The sequence below is a fragment of the Cyanistes caeruleus genome, chromosome 11, assembly GCF_971803275.1.
Source record: "Cyanistes caeruleus chromosome 11, bCyaCae1.hap1.1, whole genome shotgun sequence".
NCBI lineage: Eukaryota > Metazoa > Chordata > Aves > Passeriformes > Paridae > Cyanistes > Cyanistes caeruleus.
In genome coordinates, this window is record NC_141711.1 from 614,132 (window position 1) to 632,883 (window position 18,752).

The 18,752-nt window shown below is 52.5% G+C and overlaps 1 protein-coding gene across 2 annotated transcripts in view; it reads left to right on the forward strand.

Annotated features, from left to right (window-relative positions):
• The window catches only part of SRGAP3 (SLIT-ROBO Rho GTPase activating protein 3), a 75,537-nt gene that overhangs the window by 21,748 nt on the left and 35,037 nt on the right, over positions 1-18,752 (forward strand). For both annotated transcript variants that reach the window (XM_086845241.1, XM_086845242.1), the window contains exons 2-3: positions 11,239-11,431; positions 14,962-15,124. In XM_086845241.1, the coding sequence (XP_086701367.1) occupies positions 11,239-11,431; positions 14,962-15,124 (356 nt within the window). The remainder of the gene's footprint in view (positions 1-11,238; positions 11,432-14,961; positions 15,125-18,752) is intronic.

Genomic DNA, 18,752 nt, shown 5'->3' on the forward strand with positions numbered 1-18,752 from the left:
TCCCAGCACTCTGTAAGGGGAGTTTACAGCAGTGAACAAACCCTGAATTTAGCAGAGTTTTAAAACAAAGTCTGTGTTAACTATCTCTGTGTGGGGTTTTTGGGAGATACAGAGGCAGGGGAGCAGTGCCTGCATGCTGCAGGTCGGGGATGTGCATGGAAGTGGCATGGTCACATCTGACAATTCAGAAAGATTAAGGGCAAAATAATGTTCTGATGTGCTTTTGCTATTGAAAATTAATCTGGTAATAAAGTAATGAGATGTTTATTTGTGGGGAGGTTTGTTTGTGTAATTGCTTCCTTTTACAACTTGGACATCTGCAGCCATGTTTTTTAAATGAATGGTAGAAACCGGAGGCTGACGGGTTTGATTTTTAATTCCTCTCTACTCTCCCACTCCTTCAGGGCTGTGCCCACTGACATGCTCCCCTTTGCTGTCCCCACTTGCCAGAACGATGCTGTGCATCTTGTGCTTCCATTTAGTCTTTTTTTGAGTCCTTAGATTAGGTAGAAATCCATGGCTTTGCTTGGAACAGTGCCCATGTCCCCCCTGCTCTCCCTGTCCTCAGAAGGGGTGGCAGTGGTGTGGTGAAGGTTGCTGGTGCTCATTCCATCCTTCTGTCTCCTGTGTGTTGTGCTCAAGTCTGAATTTCAGGTGGGCGGGCAGTTCATTACTCTTTCTGCAGCATTTATGCAGATTGCGGTCTGAGCTTATTTTAGAAGAGCAAAAATCAGGAGCAATTAGCAATCTGCTCAGGAAGGATCTAGGAGAGAGGCAGACACCAGCTCTGTGGCATGCAAAGGACTGGGCTCTTTGCTGAGCTCAGCCAGTGCTGTCCCCACGGTAGCCCATGGGCCTGTCCATCAGTGAGGCCTTTTGGGCACTCCTGACAGCCAGCAGTTGGATAAAGGCACTGCAGGTGATCAGGGTGCCAGTTCTGGTGTGTTGTGGCTGCAAGGTGCAGTGTCACAGGCTCAGGTGAACGCAGGGGAACGAGGCAGCAGTGCTGTGCAGGACAGACAGATGTGCCCAGGGCAGCAGTGCTGTGCAGGACAGACAGATGTGCCCAGAGCAGCAGTGCTGTGCAGGACAGACAGAGCAGCAGTGCTATGCAGGACAGACAGATGTGCCCAGAGCAGCAGTGCTGTGCAGGACAGACAGAGCAGCAGTGCTGTGCAGGACAGACAGATGTGCCCAGAGCAGCAGTGCTGTGCAGGACAGACAGAGCAGCAGTGCTATGCAGGACAGACAGATGTGCCCAGAGCAGCAGTGCTGTGCAGGACAGGCAGAGCAGCAGTGCTGTGCAGGACAGACAGATGTGCCCAGAGCAGCAGTGCTGTGCAGGACAGACAGATGTGCCCAGAGCAGCAGTGCTGTGCAGGACAGGCAGAGCAGCAGTGCTGTGCAGGACAGACAGATGTGCCCAGAGCCCAGGGTGCAAGCATGCAACCACCAGGCTGCCCCAGGACATCCCACGGTGCCTCCTCAGCCAGCACCGTGGGCAGCTGAGGTGGCTCAGGTGGGTCAGGACATGGCACATGCCAGCTGACCCTGTTGGGGAGATCTCAACAAGGGTTATGTCTGCCTCTCAGTAGCAGTTCACATAAATAAACAAATGCTAGTCTTTATTTGCTCACCCCAACACATTACTTCATTTTTCAAGTGATTGCTGTTAACCTGGCTGGTATCTCAACCAAGCTGCAAGCCCTGTTCTTTTGCCTTGTATGAAGGGATCTGAATTCAGAGAATTGGAGAGCTCTGCACGTCAGAGTGGGAGCAGAAGAGAAAGAGGGTTTTTAAAAAAACCAGTGCCTTGTCAGAGAGTGCTGGAATGTTTACATCTCTGTCTTGTCTTCCATACATGTGTGACACAAGGCATGCATGGCAGGAGAGTACTGCAGGAACAGTGCTGCAGCAGTTCTGCTCTGCATACCAAGGGAATCAAGTGAAATATTTGAGGGATTATTTTCTGGAAGTGATGGATGCCCTCAGTGACAGCTGATTTTAGTCAGAGCTGTAGCTGCAGGAGCTCTTTCTGTCCTGATAGTGCTTCAGGAAATGCCATGTGCACATGGATTGCATTTGTCTGCTGGCTCTCTTCCCCTGGAGCTGCCCAAGTACCTTTAATGCCCTTTCTTATTTCTGGGTGGGAATTTAACACTCCTGTACTACACCAGTCTGTTTCTGTGCTTTCTTTGGTATTGTTTATCTATAACCACCTGGTTCTGTACCCACTAATAAATGGGATACTGGGGAAGATGGTGAGAGCAGATAATATTCTTTATGCTGATTTACCCTTTAGAAGGCAGGAACACAATCACTTCATACTGAAGAAATGAAGTGAGCGAGGGCGATAATCTCTGCTTTGTGGGTGGCAGCTGCACAACCCAGTGATCCCAATGTAGAACATATTATTAGCCTCAAGCTAAGCTGTCTGCAGTCTGGAACTTGCTCCAGGTCTATAGTAAATGATGAATTCATGGGGAGGTTGTGAAGTACTGGGCTGGATCCTGTCTGGTATGGAAAGCCCTTTGGAGACAGTCTCCCCACAGCTGTTGGGTTTTCCATTGCATGTTTGTTACCTTCTGAATATCCACGTGGCCCTTCTGCACTGCAGTAGCGAGCTTCTGCAGCTCTTTATTCACCCTGAAACACCCCAAGACCGCTGGTGCTGCCTGAGGCTGCGTTTGCAGCCTTTGGGGAGGTTGTGCTGGTTCTTGGCAAGGTGGAATTCCTCCCTATGTTTTTGCTTCCTGCCTGCAAGTTCAGGCTGGCTGGATCCAGTGACAGATGATGTGCTTGTATTGGTCACAGCACAGCTTTCCCTCGCTATTCCAATATTGTGCTTTTTCTGGGGAAGGAGGGGGAGTGAAGAGCAGTGTCAGCCTTGGCCTGATGTTTTGCTGATCTCTGAGGCAGAGGCTCTGAAGGAAGCAGCTCTATTGATTCCCTGGCAGCAGCTGAGGCTTTCCTGCTCAGTGCTGATGAAGACAGTGAGCAGAGCATCTGCACTTGCCTTTGGCCTGGTCCTTGGTGCTGGAATTGAAAAAGCAGGGTGGGAGATAGTTACCCGGGAGGACATGGAAGAATGGCATTTCTGGGTACTCCAAATGAAGCATGATCAGGCTCCAGGAATGCTCAGGAGGTTTTGGTCAGAGGCACAGTGTGAAGCTGACTGTGCCAGGTACAGGCTTCAGGGAGCCAGTTGCCCATGGTATTTTTAGGAACATTAAATCAAACAAATGAAGGAAATTGGGCGACTGCTGCTGTTGGACTCGATAATTCCTACAGGCTCCTGAGTTTCAGTCTGCTGCTTTGGAATTAGTTTTTCTTGTGGTTTCTGTGTCCCTTCAGAGCAGTTTGGCCTCAAAATGAAGTTCAGGCCTATCTCTACCACAGAAAGGCACATTGGGAAACAGCAATGTTAGAAATGCCCAAGGAAAGACTGGTTTCATCCTATCTGTACAATTAAGTTGTAATCCTTCCCTCTTTCTTGAAGATGTAGGATGCTTTGAGATGTGGGATGAAAAGTTCTTAAAAGGAATTATCCTATATTTTTAATGCATGTAAAGTATTAGTCTGGAATAGAATTGGTTCAGTGGATCCATGAATACACAGACTTTTCGGGCCAGAAGGCACTGCTGGGTAATCTGATCTGACTTGTGTGTATTATATTTGATCCTGTTAGGGCTGTACAGAGGTTGGGAACTTGCACAGATACACGGGCTGGCTCTAGGAACTGTCTGCAAAGCTCAGCTCTCTTAATGATCTGTGAAATCTTTCCATGCCTGGATTAAGGAATGTGAGGTGCTGAAGTGAACCGTTTAATGATCTTCTCCTTTATTCCATCTCAGTGGCTCAGGGCAGGATTCACATTCTTGTTCAGTTCTTTCTTTTCCAGTTTGAATACGTTCTCCTTTGCATCTTAATAGCCCCAAGCCCAGAGCTCTGCTTTCAGCATTTCAGGGCTTTCAGTTCCTAAAAGACTTTCTCCAGCCTCCCATGTGCTGTTTTCAGGCTGGAGTGGACAGATGAGGGCTCTGGAGCTCATGCCGGCTGTGCAGGAGGGCACTCAGAAGAGCTGTTTTCTCTGGGGAAAAAGCCACCATCTGTTTTTGTGAAGCTTCCTTTGCTCTTCTTAAATCATGAACAAACATGAGATCTGTTTGGCTCTTTCTTTTTGCATCCCTTGTTTTCCTAACAGGCAAAACCAGAGGATGCACAAACTCAGCAAAGGCAGCTGTTCCCCCTTCTCTTCCTGTTCCCTCTTGGTTCAGAGCTCGCCTGGGCAGAAGTGCTGGCTTTGGGGCACTGGGGATTCCCCAAAAGACACAGGCAGCAAGCAGAGGATTGCCAGGGATCTTTGGAATACTGCAAGTTTGGAGTGGACCTCTTTAAAGTTTGGCTTCTTTAATATAACACAAAAACCCCCCAAAATAAACAAAAAACCTCAAATCCAAGCCCCAGACAACAAAAGCAACCCCAGCCTCCTCAAAGTCTTTTTTAATGAGCTTTTCTGGGGTCTCGCTCCACCTTCAGTGCTGTAAATTGTCCTTCCCATTGATCAGCACGATCAGTGCAGGGCCACACAGCCCAGGCAGCAGGGTGGGGACAGTAAATGAGATTTACTCCCTCGCTGTGCCGCGGTCAGACAAAAGTGGCAGCAGATGTGACCGGTCGAGGCTGTGAATTACAAGTGGCCAAGTCTCTGTTCCCAAGGAAACGGGGAGGAGCCGGGGGCTGTGGGAAAAGGAGCAGGAGGATGTGTGTGTGTGGGTGGTGGGGTGGTGTGGGTGTCCCTGGGCAGTGTCACTGCCAGGCCAGGGTGGGCATGGCTCTCTCTGCTGCCCTGAACCTGCAGCCAGAGCAGGCAAGGAGTGAGCAAAGCAAAGAGCTGGAGTGGCCCTGGAGCTTTGTGCTCCCTGCAGGAGGACAGTGTGGAGCTGTGCTGTGCTTGCCCAGGTCCTGTGCCCCAGCCTGGCAGGCAGGGGCCATGGAGACACATCCAGGGTGGGGCACTGCCAGCTGGCTCTGTGCCAGGCAGGGGAAAACATGAAAATGTGCACTTCTGCTGCCTGAATTGAGCTCCCAAAGCTTGTCTAGTCCCAGTGGCGACTCTTGTGGTAATCCACAGCTGGAAAGTGAGGATCCAACCCCGTCTCCAGCATCTGACAAGGATGTGGGTCCGTACCTGCTGCCAGGCTCCAGCTCTGCCCGTGCCTCTCTTCACAGAGAGGGGCAGGGAAAAGAACCACTTTGGGTCAGTCTGGCTCATTTCTGTGAGCGGTGCAGAGTGAGGCAAACCCATGCCAAGTGGGGATTTCTTCTGCAAGCAGGTTTGCTTTCCCCTTAGTCTCAGAGAGCAAGGACCATGGCATCCCTGGCTAGCATTGGGTTGCATGCTGAGAGCACCTGGAGAGGCAGCTGCCTAGTTCTTCCCAGAGCCAGGGAAGCTGTGCTTGGCATTGCTGCCTGCTCTGGCCAGCTCTCTCTCCCCATCTGGCACACACGATGTGTGGTTTGAAGTGCTGTTTCTGTTCTTAAATTGGACATAATTGCAACACACCGTTATATCTGTTCTCACTCTTGATCTGTGGGAAGTTTGGCCTTGAGGCTCATCTGAAGTTGACAATAAGTACTGTTTGGATTCCTTTGGTTGGTTTTTGGTTCCTTGTGTCCCAGGAGCACGGGCAGTGCTGCCTGTGAAGGGAACTGAGTGCTCTGCTTCACTCAAACACTGGTTGTTCCCTGCTGCCTCCTCAGGAGCCAGGCTGGCCACTTTCAGATCTGCATTCAGAGACAGTTTTTAAGAGAAATGTGCTGTCAGTAATTCCTGTGGGTTTGGAGTATCATAGGTTATGACAAATGCCACTGCCTTGGCAGCAGCAGTGGCCAGCATCCTGTGCAAGGGCAGGAGAGGGAAGGGGCCGGTGTGGGGAGCAGCGTGTGGGATCTGCTGTTGCTGTGCTTCTCGGTGGCAGAGCTCTGCCACCTTCTTCTTGTGCTTGCTAAGCTTATTAATCATTTCAAGGTTTCATTGTTACCGTATCAGCTGTGGTATTTGTTCTGGGACAGCGAGGAGCTGTTCTCATCTTCCTTTGCCCTTTGCATTGAATGAGGGGCTGTTCCAGGGCAGGGGTTTCCCAGGGGAAAAGAAGTCACTTCATGATACAATTTTTTTACACTTTCACTTCCCTTCTGAATAGCTGCAGATGAAGATGCTGCCTCACAGCCCAGCACTGTGGGGGCTTGGTGTGGGTATGAGGAAAAACTGGGGCTGAACATGCTAAGTGCTGCTGCCCGGGCATGGGCTGGGGATTACAGACACACATGAAAAAAACCTGAGAAATGCCAGTACCATGGGAGTTGTTTTCATACTGGAGAAGTGTTTTCCTTTCTCTCTCTCTATCTCTCTCTCTTTTATTTTTTTTTTTTTAAACCAGGAATGTCTTATTTCAGATAAAAGGTTTGTCTTGTTCTTTGTTTTACCAGGGGCCATATCTCGTGTCTTTGTCTCGGCAGTGATGTTACTAACCACACGGAAGGAAGGAGAGGGGAAGCTTGTGGGCTTGCTTTGGACTGTTTGCTTTCACTGCAGGTCGCCTTGGGATGGATGTGCCCCTGGCATTTGTCTGTGGATGCTCCAGACCGTGGGCCCTGCAGCTCCTTGGCTGCCAAGCTCAGTAGTGTCACTGCTGGGAGCTGCCAAAGGCTCTTGTGGATGCAGCCCTCACCAGGAAGGTGGATGTTCCTCTGGCAGCCCCATCCCCAGCAGCCCTCAGCTGCTGCTCCCAGCCCCTGTCGGCGTGGGGAGCTCGCTGTGCAGGGAACAGTGCCAGAGGTGCCGGCAGCAGGAGCGTCCCATGGGCACACATGGGCTCCCAAAACTGCCCTGCCAGCGTGGGCTCCCAAAACTGCCCTGCCAGTGTGGGCTCCCAAAACTGCCCTGCCAGTGTGGGCTCCCAAAGCTCTGCCCTGCCAGTGTGGGCTCCCAAAGCTCTGCCCTGGCAGTGTCCTGTCTGTGGGGACTGAGCTGGCTCCTTGGCATTATGCTGAGGTTCCTGCCCTCTCGGGGCTGTGCTCCCAGCACCTGTCCGTAGCTGGGGTTTTCCTGGAGGAACAGCTGGCTGATATTTCATCGTGGATCCAGGCTTGAGTTGCTTAGCTTTGTGTGTGCCTGAGAGTTCTCCCAAGGGAAATGGTGAGTGCTGGTGAAACATGGGATGACAAAGCACTAGAAAACACATCTGAGGTATTTCTGTTATGAAGAGGGCTGGACTTTTAGGGAAGGCAGCACATGGATACTCTGAAGGGGGCATAAAAACAGTTGAGAGTCAAATGGCCTTGTTAGTGTATTCTGTATTTGTGTAAGAATTGGATCCTTCCTGAGTCCAGCTTGCTGTGCTATATTTGCAATGAGCTATTGGGTCTAATCCCAGTTGTGAGAAAATAATGGCTTTTGTTGCCAAGCATATTTTCTCACTTGTCACAAATCAGTGGGGTGAAGCATATGTTAGAGGAGCGGCTGTCTCAGGCTGCCCGGCGGGAGGATCCGTGACAACACTGTTCTCCTGGATGGATAATTCAGATAATTCAGCATCGTGGAGCAGCCACCCTGCCCAGCTGGGGGGTGGGTGTGCTGCACCCGGAGCTCTGTGCTGGGGTCTTGGCAGCAGGGCTTTGTCCTGCTCCCCACCACAGCTTTCATCCCAGCCCGTTGCTAGAGAAACCTCTGCTTTTGTCTGTCCCTGTCTGAGCAGCCAGAGCGTGGCTCTGGCCTGGCGGGGCTGGGGAGGGGTGTTGTGCCAAAAGCACATCTCCTGGAGGAGGAGGAGGAGGAGATGCTTGCTTGCAGGGCCTGGCTCCGGTCTGCAGCTGCTGGGGCAGGGCTGTGCAGGGCTCCCTGCCAGCTCTGTTGGCTGCAGCATCACCAATCCTCACAGCTCCAGGCTCCCCTGTGCTGGAGCATGCCTGGCTCCCACAGCCTCTCACGTGTCGCTTTAGGCTCCAGCCTTTGCAAGTATTAATTATCCAGGGTGTTCCACTGCCTGCTTTTCACCAGTGTTTGCCTGTGTAGCATTGGGGTTATCTAACATCCCATCCTGAAGTCCACGTGTGCTGCCTACCCATGAACTCTGCAGGATATCCAGCTGTCCTTCTGCTGGGGTTGGCTTCCGTGGTGGCTCATGCCAGTTAAGGAGCCAAAGGTAAAGTTTTGGGGTTGGGTGCTGAAGAGAGGATTATCTAATGTAGAAACTGTAATTGGCAGTTGGTTGAAGGTAGGAGTTGCAGGCCTGTGAATCCCCCCACGATGGATGGGCAGGATGGACGTAGCATGGCTGCAAGCTGTGCAGGAGCTGTCAGAGCTGTCCCCAGGAGCGCTGACTCCCAGGGACCCTTGGAGCACTGGGTGATGTTCTTCTTTCTCTCTGCTACCACATCTGTCTTGGCACTGATGGTGCCAGCAGCTTTTCAATTTGTTTTCTACACAAACCCTTCCCATTCAGCATGCAGCAGCAGCCCCTGGGGTCACTGTTGGTGTGGTGGCTTTAGGGTCACGGCTGGCAGCTCCCTGTGCTGCAGAGCCTGTCCTGTGCCTCCACATGCTGGGCTGACACTGACCTGGCTGAACTCCTGCTAGGAAGTTTGGAAGTGTCAAATCAACACGTTACAGGCACAGGAAAAACAAAGAAATTTTGTTGACAAAGGTCAAAGTGTGCCAGGGAGAGAGAGAGAGCTGGACTCCAGCAAACCGGGAACAGAGAGAGTAAAGACTGAGGCACTGATAACAGTTGTTGTGGGACCTCATTTGCAATTTAGTTTCCTTTCCTGCATTCTTTTAGCAGAGAATTTAACATTTAAAGGTATCTCTAGCATTCTCTGTGGAGTGGGATTGTTCTGCATTTCTAATTTCCACAGCTTGCTGTGAGTGAGGGCTAGTGTGTGAATGTCTGTGTGCACAGATGCCCAGGGTGCCCTGTCTGGGCAGAGGCAGCAGCTGTGCTGAGCATCCCTGCTCTGCCTCACCTTCCTCCTCTGCCAGGGGCCTCGGCTTCTTGCCAGTGTCAGGTGAGCAAAGTGAGAAAAATAGACCTACTTAAAACCTTAGGGAAAGGCAGAGGAGTCTCGTGTGTTACAGATCGTTTATACAGCTGTTAGGAACATTAAAGAGGCTGTTCCTGTAGGTAAGACTGCAATGGCCACAAGAGCCGTGGCTGCTTGGGCACTGTCATGAGGGGAACAAAGTGGAGGCTCTCAAGGTGAGCACATGCAGGAGCTGCCTCACCTCTGCTGTGCCCAGCTGCCCTCTGCCAGGGGCTGTGTGCTGGTGGGGAGCTGGGGGCAGCTCTCCCCTCTCCCCGAGGGCTCTGGGAACAGGGAGCCAGCTCATGGACCCGTTCCATCAGCTGACCCTGCCATTCCAGCTCCTCTGATCCCTCTGCCGTGCAGCTGCCCCCCGCAGCCAGCTCAGCCCAATTGTTCTCAGTTTGAATAGATTTTCCTACTGTCTAGTCTCATTTTTCCTCTCCTTTCAGCTCTGCTCTCCTGGGGGGCTCCCCATCCCTCCGGGCAGAGCTCAGCTGCTGCTCCAAGGAGAGCGAGAGGCTCCTGCACCGAGCTGCAGAAACCCTGCCCGGGGATGGGCAGGGCTGGGGAGCTGCATTTCCAGCACTTTCTGTGCCACAGGTGCTGTGTTCTTGTCTTGCACACAGGGAAAGTGCCCGGCTGTGCCCGTGAGCAGCGCTGCCATCCCCACTGCCTGCCTGTCCTGTGGGGTCAGAGCTGAGCGGGGTCAGAGCTGGATCAGAGCTGTGCAGGGTCAGAGCTGTGCAGGGTCAGAGCTGGGTCAGAGCTGTGCAGGGTCAGAGCTGTGCGGGGTCAGAGCTGTGCAGGGTCAGAGCTGTGCGGGGTCAGAGCTGGGTCAGAGCTGTGCGGGGTCAGAGCTGTGCGGGGTCAGAGCTGTGCAGGGTCAGAGCTGTGCGGGGTCAGAGCTGTGCGGGGTCAGAGCTGTGCAGGGTCAGAGCTGTGCAGGGTCAGAGCTGTGCAGGGTCAGAGCTGTGCGGGGTCAGAGCTGTGCGGGGTCAGAGCTGTGCAGGGTCAGAGCTGTGCGGGGTCAGAGCTGTGCAGGGTCAGAGCTGGGTCAGAGCTGTGCAGGGTCAGAGCTGGGTCAGAGCTGTGCAGGGTCAGAGCTGTGCAGGGTCAGAGCTGTGCAGGGTTAGAGCTGGATCAGAGCTGTGCAGGGTCAGAGCTGTGCGGGGTCAGAGCTGTGCGGGGTCAGAGCTGGATCAGAGCTGTGCAGGGTCAGAGCTGTGCAGGGTCAGAGCTGTGCGGGGTCAGAGCTGTGCGGGGTCAGAGCTGGATCAGAGCTGTGCAGGGTCAGAGCTGTGCAGGGTCAGAGCTGGATCAGAGCTGAGCAGGGTCAGAGCTGTGCAGGGTCAGAGCTGAGCTGGGGATTTGCAGCCAGGTGCTGGGTTCCAGGCAGGGTGAGCACTGGAGAGCAGCTCTGTCTGTTGTTCCTGCAGTGCCTGTTCCCTGCAGGATGCAGTGGGGACCCAGGTGCTGTAGGAGACACCAACTGCCCAAGGAGCCCATCCCCACATGCCACAGGCACCTCCAGGCACTGCTGAGCACAGCGTGTCTGTCCCGGGGTCTGAGGGTCCTTAGGGGAAAGCAAATAAACCTGGAACAGATGAAACCTTTGGTGTTTTTGAGCTGGGATTTGGAGGGCATGAAAAACTTTATAAGTCTTTGTGGCACAGCTGGGTTTGATTTGTAGGTAAAACCAACAGTGCAGGGGGATGGGGTGAGAGAAGGGTGCATGGCAGTGCCAGCTTCCTTGAGGTCACTGCTGGCCATCCTAGAGGTATCCACGTGGACATTTATCAAGAAATAATACATTAGTTTATATGAATATAGTGTGTGATTTCAGGTAGTACCAGATAGATAGAAGTGTTGTTTTATGATTTCAAAAGGCAGTTGAAAGCTCTGAGGTTGGTCTCGGTGTTGTAAGACTGTTTTGACAAATAATAAGGTTTAATGTGAGGCTGGTCAATGGCACTGTCTGCTCTCTTTGGGAAGCAGATTCTTCGGCCTTTTTGAGCTCTGAATTCACCCCAGGGCCTGGAGGGAGCTCCAGCAGAGCTGTGCTGTTTGCTCTGGGACAAGGAAGGACACCCTTCCTGGCCAGTGCCCGTAGCTGATGTCTTTTGTTTTTTCCCCTGTGCTGTGTGCCTGCAGAAATCCGAACGCAGCTGGTGGAGCAGTTCAAATGCCTGGAGCAGCAGTCGGAGTCGCGCCTGCAGCTGCTGCAGGACCTGCAGGAGTTCTTCCGCAGGAAGGCCGAGATCGAGCTGGAGTACTCCCGGAGCCTGGAGAAGCTGGCTGAGCGCTTCTCCTCCAAGATCCGCAGCTCCAGAGAGCACCAGTTCAAGTAAGTGGGTGCTTCCAGGGGCAGGCTGGAGACAAATGATGGGCAGAGGTTGCTGTGAGCGCTGGAGGTTGGTTTGCAGCTGTGCAGTGGAGTAAAGCCCATCGTGTCAGCAGTGACCTCCTCTGTGTCATCCCTGCGTGGGGCTCACGGAATAAACGGGACATCTCTCTTTGCAAGACTTCCACCCCAGCATCACTGACCTGTGCTGTGTGAATTACACCTGCCGTGCACTTCTGGAGCAACACAATAACAATAGGAACTGGGGACTAGGAAGGAGTCAAACCCCTTGATTTTTGGAAGGGTCTTGAACTCAGCCATGACTTGATTGTGTGAATAGTGGTGGGCCTGGTGTGTAGCCCTGGTTTCTGTGTGTAGCCCAGTCATCAGCTGTCCAGGTGCTGCGTGTTTCATGCAGGCTCACTGGCAGGCTCAGGCTTGGAAGCAGTTTCTGGAAATGGAGTTTACTGCAGTTTATTTGCAATAAAGCATGTGGTTTTTCTGTGCTTAGCCGTACGGTGTTGGAGGGAGGCAGATCCTTAGTGGAAATATTGTGAAACAAAGCTTTGAAGTAGAAAATATGAACTGAATCTTGGGATTGTGTGAGAACCAAACCAGTGATGCAATTGTGAAATCCATGAATATGTAAACATGTGTTTTGAAAAGCAGCTTCTTTTCAGTTTAACCACACTTGTGAGCTGGGCTAAAACAGAAAATATCTGAAAAAAATAGAAAGAAAACCAAACTTGACTCAGAGTTTCAGTTTGGAGGTGACTGCTCTGTGGTGAGGATATGGCTTGTGCCATTCTGCTGGCTCCATGGAGGCCACTGCCCATTGCAGCTGGGGGCTGCTCCTGCTCCCTGTGCGTGTGCCAGCCCAGAGGTGCCCGGCTGGGCTCTGCAGGGTGACACTTGCTGCTCCTGCTGGGTGTCAGCAGCTGCTGCTCTTCTTGTGTCCCTTGCCACAGCCAGCTCTCCTGGCAGTGTCAGGGGATCTCACTGGGCAGCACGAGTGGTGCCAGAGCTGTGCCTGTAGGGATGTGTGCCCTGAGCCTGTTGGGATGTGTGCCCTGTGCCTGTTGGGATGTGTGCCCTGTGCCCAGTGGGATGTGTGCCCTGTGCCCAGTGGGATGTGTGCCCTGTGCCTGTTGGGGTGTGTGCCCTGTGCCCAGTGGGATGTGTGCCCTGTGCCTGTTGGGGTGTGTGCCCTGTGCCTGTTGGGGTGTGTGCCCTGTGCCCAGTGGGATGTGTGCCCTGAGCCCAGTGGATTTGTGCCCTGAGCCTGTTGGGATGTGTGCCCTGTGCCCAGTGGGATGTGTGCCCTGAGCCCAGTGGGATGTGTGCCCTGTGCCCAGTGGGATGTGTGCCCTGTGCCCAGTGGGATGTGTGCCCTGAGCCTGTTGGGATGTGTGCCCTGAGCCTGTTGGGATGTGTGCCCTGTGCCTGTTGGGATGTGTGCCCTGTGCCTGTTGGGGTGTGTGCCCTGTGCCCAGTGGGATGTGTGCCCTGTGCCCAGTGGGATGTGTGCCCTGTGCCTGTTGGGATGTGTGCCCTGTGCCTGTTGGGGTGTGTGCCCTGTGCCCAGTGGGATGTGTGCCCTGTGCCCAGTGGGATGTGTGCCCTGTGCCCAGTGGGATGTGTGCCCTGTGCCTGTTGGGATGTGTGCCCTGTGCCTGTTGGGATGTGTGCCCTGTGCCCAGTGGGATGTGTGCCCTGTGCCTGTTGGGGTGTGTGCCCTGTGCCCAGTGGGATGTGTGCCCTGAGCCCAGTGGATTTGTGCCCTGAGCCTGTTGGGGTGTGTGCCCTGTGCCTGTTGGGATGTGTGCCCTGTGCCTGTTGGGATGTGTGCCCTGTGCCTGTTGGGATGTGTGCCCTGTGCCCAGTGGGATGTGTGCCCTGTGCCCAGTGGATTTGTGCCCTGAGCCTGGCACAGGCTGTGCCCCAGGGCCATGTGGCAGCACTGGTGGCACAGAGCCAGGTGCTGGTCCTGGCTGCTCTCCTTGCAGCACCTCAGCCCGAGCTCTCCACCTTCTCCTCCCTGGGCCACAGAGCTTGTCCCTGTCTCTTCTGCCAGCAGTATCTGTGAAAGTCTGTCAGCTGGAATTGTGCCCTTTGTTCCAGATGAAGCTCATGTCGTTCAGTTCAGTTCAGTGGCCAAAGACTGCAGCTGCTGTTCAGTGCCTTTCACACAGAGCCTGGGCTTTGCCTGCTTGCTGCCCTTCTCCTCACCAGCCCCAGGCTCTTTACAGTCTATTTCTTCCTCTAACCCCTGGTGATTTTTTTTCCTGTTTCAGCTGCAAGAGCAGTGATTTCTGCTGTTACATTACTAAATCCTATTTATTCCATATTACTAAATCCCATTTAATCTGTTTACTCGGTCTCTCCAGTGTGAGGCTTTACTGCTGTCTTATGCCAGGCTCTGCTGCTGATGAGTTGCTGTTCAGATCCTTTCTGTCCTTTTGGCATCTGACTGTTGTGTGTTGGTTGTGGGGTGCTGGATGCTGCAGTGTGCACCAAGGAGTTGAAGAAATGGGCCAGTAAGGAGCTCTGGTTCAGAGATGGAGCCCACAAAGGTTCAGGGGTGTCTGGCTTCACCCATTAGCTTAAAGCAGTATTAGGGCTCTCCATTGCTTACAGTTCTGGAGGCTGCTGCTGTGCAGTGTCCACAGGTGACAGTGATTTCCACTGTTCTAAAAGACCTGGGCACAAGTGCTGGTGTTGATGGGGTCAGTTTGATTTCAGTGCTTGCCCCTGCTGAGTCCTTGCTGTCCGTTCCATGCCTGGAGACTCCCTTAATACATTTTTTATTTCTAGACTGCTCCATACCTGCCCCTACCAGGCTCATCTGCACCACTTCTCCACCTGCTCATGTGTGTCATTATTCTGGTGAGGCTGTGACACTCTCAAGAGTCACAGTCCCTTCAGCTCCTTTGTCCCCATGCAGCCACGTGCAGCGGGCTGTGCCCAGCCCTGGCTCTGGCAATCGCCGCGGTGCCGTGGCTCGCGTGGCTCCAGCTCCACACACTCATCAGTTTTCTGTCTGTGTGTGCATGCAGCGGTGTCTGCAGTCTTCAGGCTGTCCCCTCCAGCATACCTGAGCGTGTTCATGTTGTGCACAGGTAATGCTGGATGCAGAACCCTTCCATGAGCACTTTTTAGTGGACTAAACCCAGCAGAGTGTATTGGGTGGCAAAGGGCCCTTCTGCAGTGGAGTCACAGCCCTGTTCGTAGTGTGAGTGCAAAGAAGGAGCAAAACTCTCTCCCTTTCCAGGGATGTCTCCTCTCCTGTGCCATGTTCCAGAACACTCCATTAGGGCAGGGGCTGGCTGGGGGCCCGGTGTGGTACGGGTCCTTGTGTGCCACTGGACATCCCTGCGTGGCAGTGCTGGTACAGCTGGGAGAGATCATGCCCCAGATCCCAGTGACTGTGTGCAGGGGAGGGAGGCGATGTGCTGGCAGCATTCATTTGAAAATGTGTGCCTTTTTGATGCGTTCACCTGACCTTTTGGGTTTTTTTCCCCACAATTCTGTAGGAAAGATCAGCACCTCCTTTCCCCTGTGAACTGCTGGTACCTGGTTCTGACGCAGACCCGTCGGGAGAGCCGAGACCACGCCACCCTGAACGACATCTTCATGAACAATGTCATCGTCCGGCTGTCGCAGATCAGCGAGGATGTCATCAGGCTCTTCAAAAAGGTAACAGCCAGGGCAGCCTTGCTTCATGAGCGTCCATCCTGGCACTTTAGTCTAAAATAGAACTGTAAATGTTGCAGAGCAGATCTTGCAAGGGACCCTCACTAAAACTCTCCCCAGGCAGTATTTCCTGGAGTTCTAAAGAAACTGAGATCTAGACCTGTCAAGTCTAGAGTGTGAGGTGTGACCTGGTGCTCAGAGTGTCAGTGCCAGAGAAATGAGAGGGAGAAATGTGATGACTTCTTTTGAAGACTCCTTGGGGGACTTCAGAGAACAGGTCAGAACAGGCTAGTTGGGTGGAACCTTGCTCAAGAGCAGGACAGCGAGGAGGCAGTTACAAAAGGATGTAACTTCAGTGTGGCCTCCTGAAGGGAAGAGTCATGCCTCAGAAATTTGGTGCAGCTATTTCCAGGAGCCCGAGATCATGTCATTAGCTGGTGCAGGGCCCTGGCTGGAAAGGAGCCTTAGCTGAAATTCTTGAAGAGCTGTTGAAGAGTAGAGAGGGGTTGTTTTGTGGATTAATGATTAGTTAAAAGACAAAAAAAAGGGAAGGAGAGTTCCAATGCAGTTCCTAATAAATTATTTGGAAAAAGCCCGAATAGTAAGATGACAAAATCTGCTGATGATACAGAATTATTAATGATAACCAAATTAAAAAGAAACATCAGAGACTTCTGAGAATCACGTAGTCAGGTGGACCAGGACTGTTCATTGAAGGTGAGGAGTGTGGTAAGAGCACAGCAGAGGGTAGGCTCAGTGGCTTGTTTTCATCAGGGCCAGCTGGGGACTGTAGTGAGGAAGCAGGGTGAGCCACAGGGCACCTGCCTCTCCAACAGGAGAACACTCATAATCAGGGCTTATCTGGAAATTTCAGCCTGACTGGAGAATAAATTTCATGTGGTATTTTTATGGCCAGTTTCCTCTAGTTTATAGAGCTGACCTAGAAATTAAACTGCAAGGTCGGGTTTGTGTTGGCTGATTTGATATGGATACCATCCCTTTTCCTGTTCTCCAGTCCTGCAGAAATGGAGATGTTTGGTATATGTCGGTTAGTCCAGCTCTGTCTCAAAATGTTCCTCCTGTTTGCATTTTGCTCTGAACTGGTTTTTGAGATTTATATTTAATGTATCCTTCTGCTTTCCCTGCCCATGTCTGTGGATGGTGTATCTCGTTTGGAAGCACAGAACAAACTCAGCCAGCTTGCAAACAAGGACATGTATTCAGTGTTCTGAGTGTTCTCCCGTTGTGTGTCAGTCCTCAGCCAGGACGGGATGTGAGGTATTTCATCCATTCAGCAGAATTATTTCTTTGTGTTTGGTTTTCTTTCACCTCCCCTCATTTTTGAACTTAAATTTCAACCTAAGGCTCAACACTTAAATTGAAATGGTTGCTCCTTGTTTCTCCCTCCTCCATCTGTTGCCAGGAGAGCTGGTGTGACTCTGCAGCCTGTGAGAGCCAGCACCTGCTTTGCATCCAGAGAAACCTTTACAGTTTGTGGGCATCTGTAATTCCACTGTGCTTGATCCTTGGGCTTACCTGTCCTTGGAAATAACGTTCAGCTAAATCAGGGAAAAAACTTACTTTGTGTCAACGTTTGCCTTCCATGTGGACAGGGGGGCTGCCACTTTGGGGCATATTCAGGGTGTTCATTTTTCTCAACCTATGGCATGCCTTGTCTGAAGGGGTCTGAGGCTGCACTTCCCACTTCACAGCCAGTGCTCAGTGGGCACCTGTGTGGAAACAGGAGCGTGCTGGTAAATGGATTTTGAAGATCCAGCCGTGCAGTGTTTGAGGCTGCTCAGAGAAGGGATCTTTCACTGTTGTGTCCAGCCTGGCTTTGAGCGTGGTGGGTAAAGTGCTCCAAGCCCCCTCCAGGGGCCCAGGCTGCTGGCACCTAACCCGGCTGCAGAAGGGTTAAAGCACCCACAGCTGCTGGGTGTGCTGGAAATTGCTCTTTGATGGTAAATTAGGGTAACGTTTTTTTCCAGAAATGTCACTTCTAATTCTTCCCATCTAGAGTTTATTAATGGGCTGTGACATGCTGCGGGGACATAAGGAACTGGGAGGTTTTGTGTTTCCTGGCTTCATTATGTAAATGTAAACAGTCCCGGGGAAGCGGCAGCGAGGGCTCGCGGCGTTCAGGAGCAGCAGTGGCTCAGCAAGTGCTGATCTGCCTGGAAAGATGTGGGGTGCTGAGCTGGGGTGCCAGGCTGCTCCCTCGGCTTCCCTGGGTGAGCCTGGCAGCAGTGGGGTCCCCATCACCGAGTGGGGCACTGCTCTTGGTTCCTCCCCAGCCGTGTCCTTTCCCCCGCTGGCCGGCAGCTCCAACGCCTCCTCTCGTGTCCGGCTGGGAACCCTTCCAAGCCAACCAGCCTGTGCCTCTCTGAGGAAGCAGGAGAAGAAAATTCAATTGGGCAAATTTCCCTGGAGCTTGCAGTGTGAGTCACGTTCCCGGTGCAGGAGATGATCGAGGCGAGCGTGTTGCTGTTGCTAATAGGCAGCAGTAAGTGGAGATGCTGAGGTGAGTCCCTGTGGGGATCTGGCTCTCTCTGCTCTCAGGGCAGGTCTGACACCATGAAACCTCACAGTGTGTCCTGGCAGCCTCAAACCCAGCGTGAGGGACCTGTTGCCAGGCAGGTGTGTGCTCCACTCTCACCTTCTGCTGTGGAGAAGGAAGTTTGATGCTTCTTCCAGGTATGGGGTACAGGAAATGACACATTTGAGACAGAGCATTGCTATATCCAAAATGAGGGTGCTGGGTTACTCCCCAGTGTGGGATTCATTATGTGCTGTGACAGTGAATTTAATTACAGCCTGTCCTGCATTGTCCTGGATGGAGGCTGGGTGAAGAAGTGGTGTCTGGATGGGAGCTCTTGTCTTTGCTCTAGAATAAGTGTTCTCTGTTGCTGTCATCCCTGCTGCTGCTTCCCCATACTTTGTCAGCAGTGGCAGGAATTTTAATAAATTGCTAACTTGAAACCATTGGTGTCTCAGTGAGCAACTACGAGTTTTAGGAGGAATGTGAGGCATAAAGGAAACAGCTTTATTGTGGTTTGGGTTTTGTGGATTGTCCCAGGGAACAGGAATGATGTTTTGGTGTTGTCCCCTATAAGCACACAAATATAATTTCTCCATTGGAGAAAGGGAAGGCAGCAGGTTGGGAGGAGAGGCAAATCCTTCAGCTGCTCGCTTGCTTCTGCTTGAAAGAGGCTTCAGCATCCTCACTCTGGGCATTCACTGCCCTCTGGGATGCTGGGGGACTCCAAACACACTGCAGAGCCTTTGGCTCCCTGAGCAGGGGGCCATGTCTTGGGTTGTGGGTTCTGTAAGCAAATGACTCTTTATCTGTGCTCCCCACCTGTGGTTGCCTGTGCAGGTGTAGCTCATGGAACAACACACTGAGCCAGTTTGTGTTGCTCTATTTTGGAGTCTAAAATTGGGTTTGAAAATTACAGCTTTGTGTCCTTGCCCTGCATGGGGCAGGAAATCCAGGGCAGAGCAGGAGCTGCAGCTCAGCCTGGGCCGTGGCTTCTGCCGCCAGCCTGTCCTGTCCTCCTCCCCAGGCTCTTGGGAAGCCTTGGTTTGGGGAGTGGCCTGTGACTCGTGGGGGTGGCAGGGGGGGTGTGTGTCA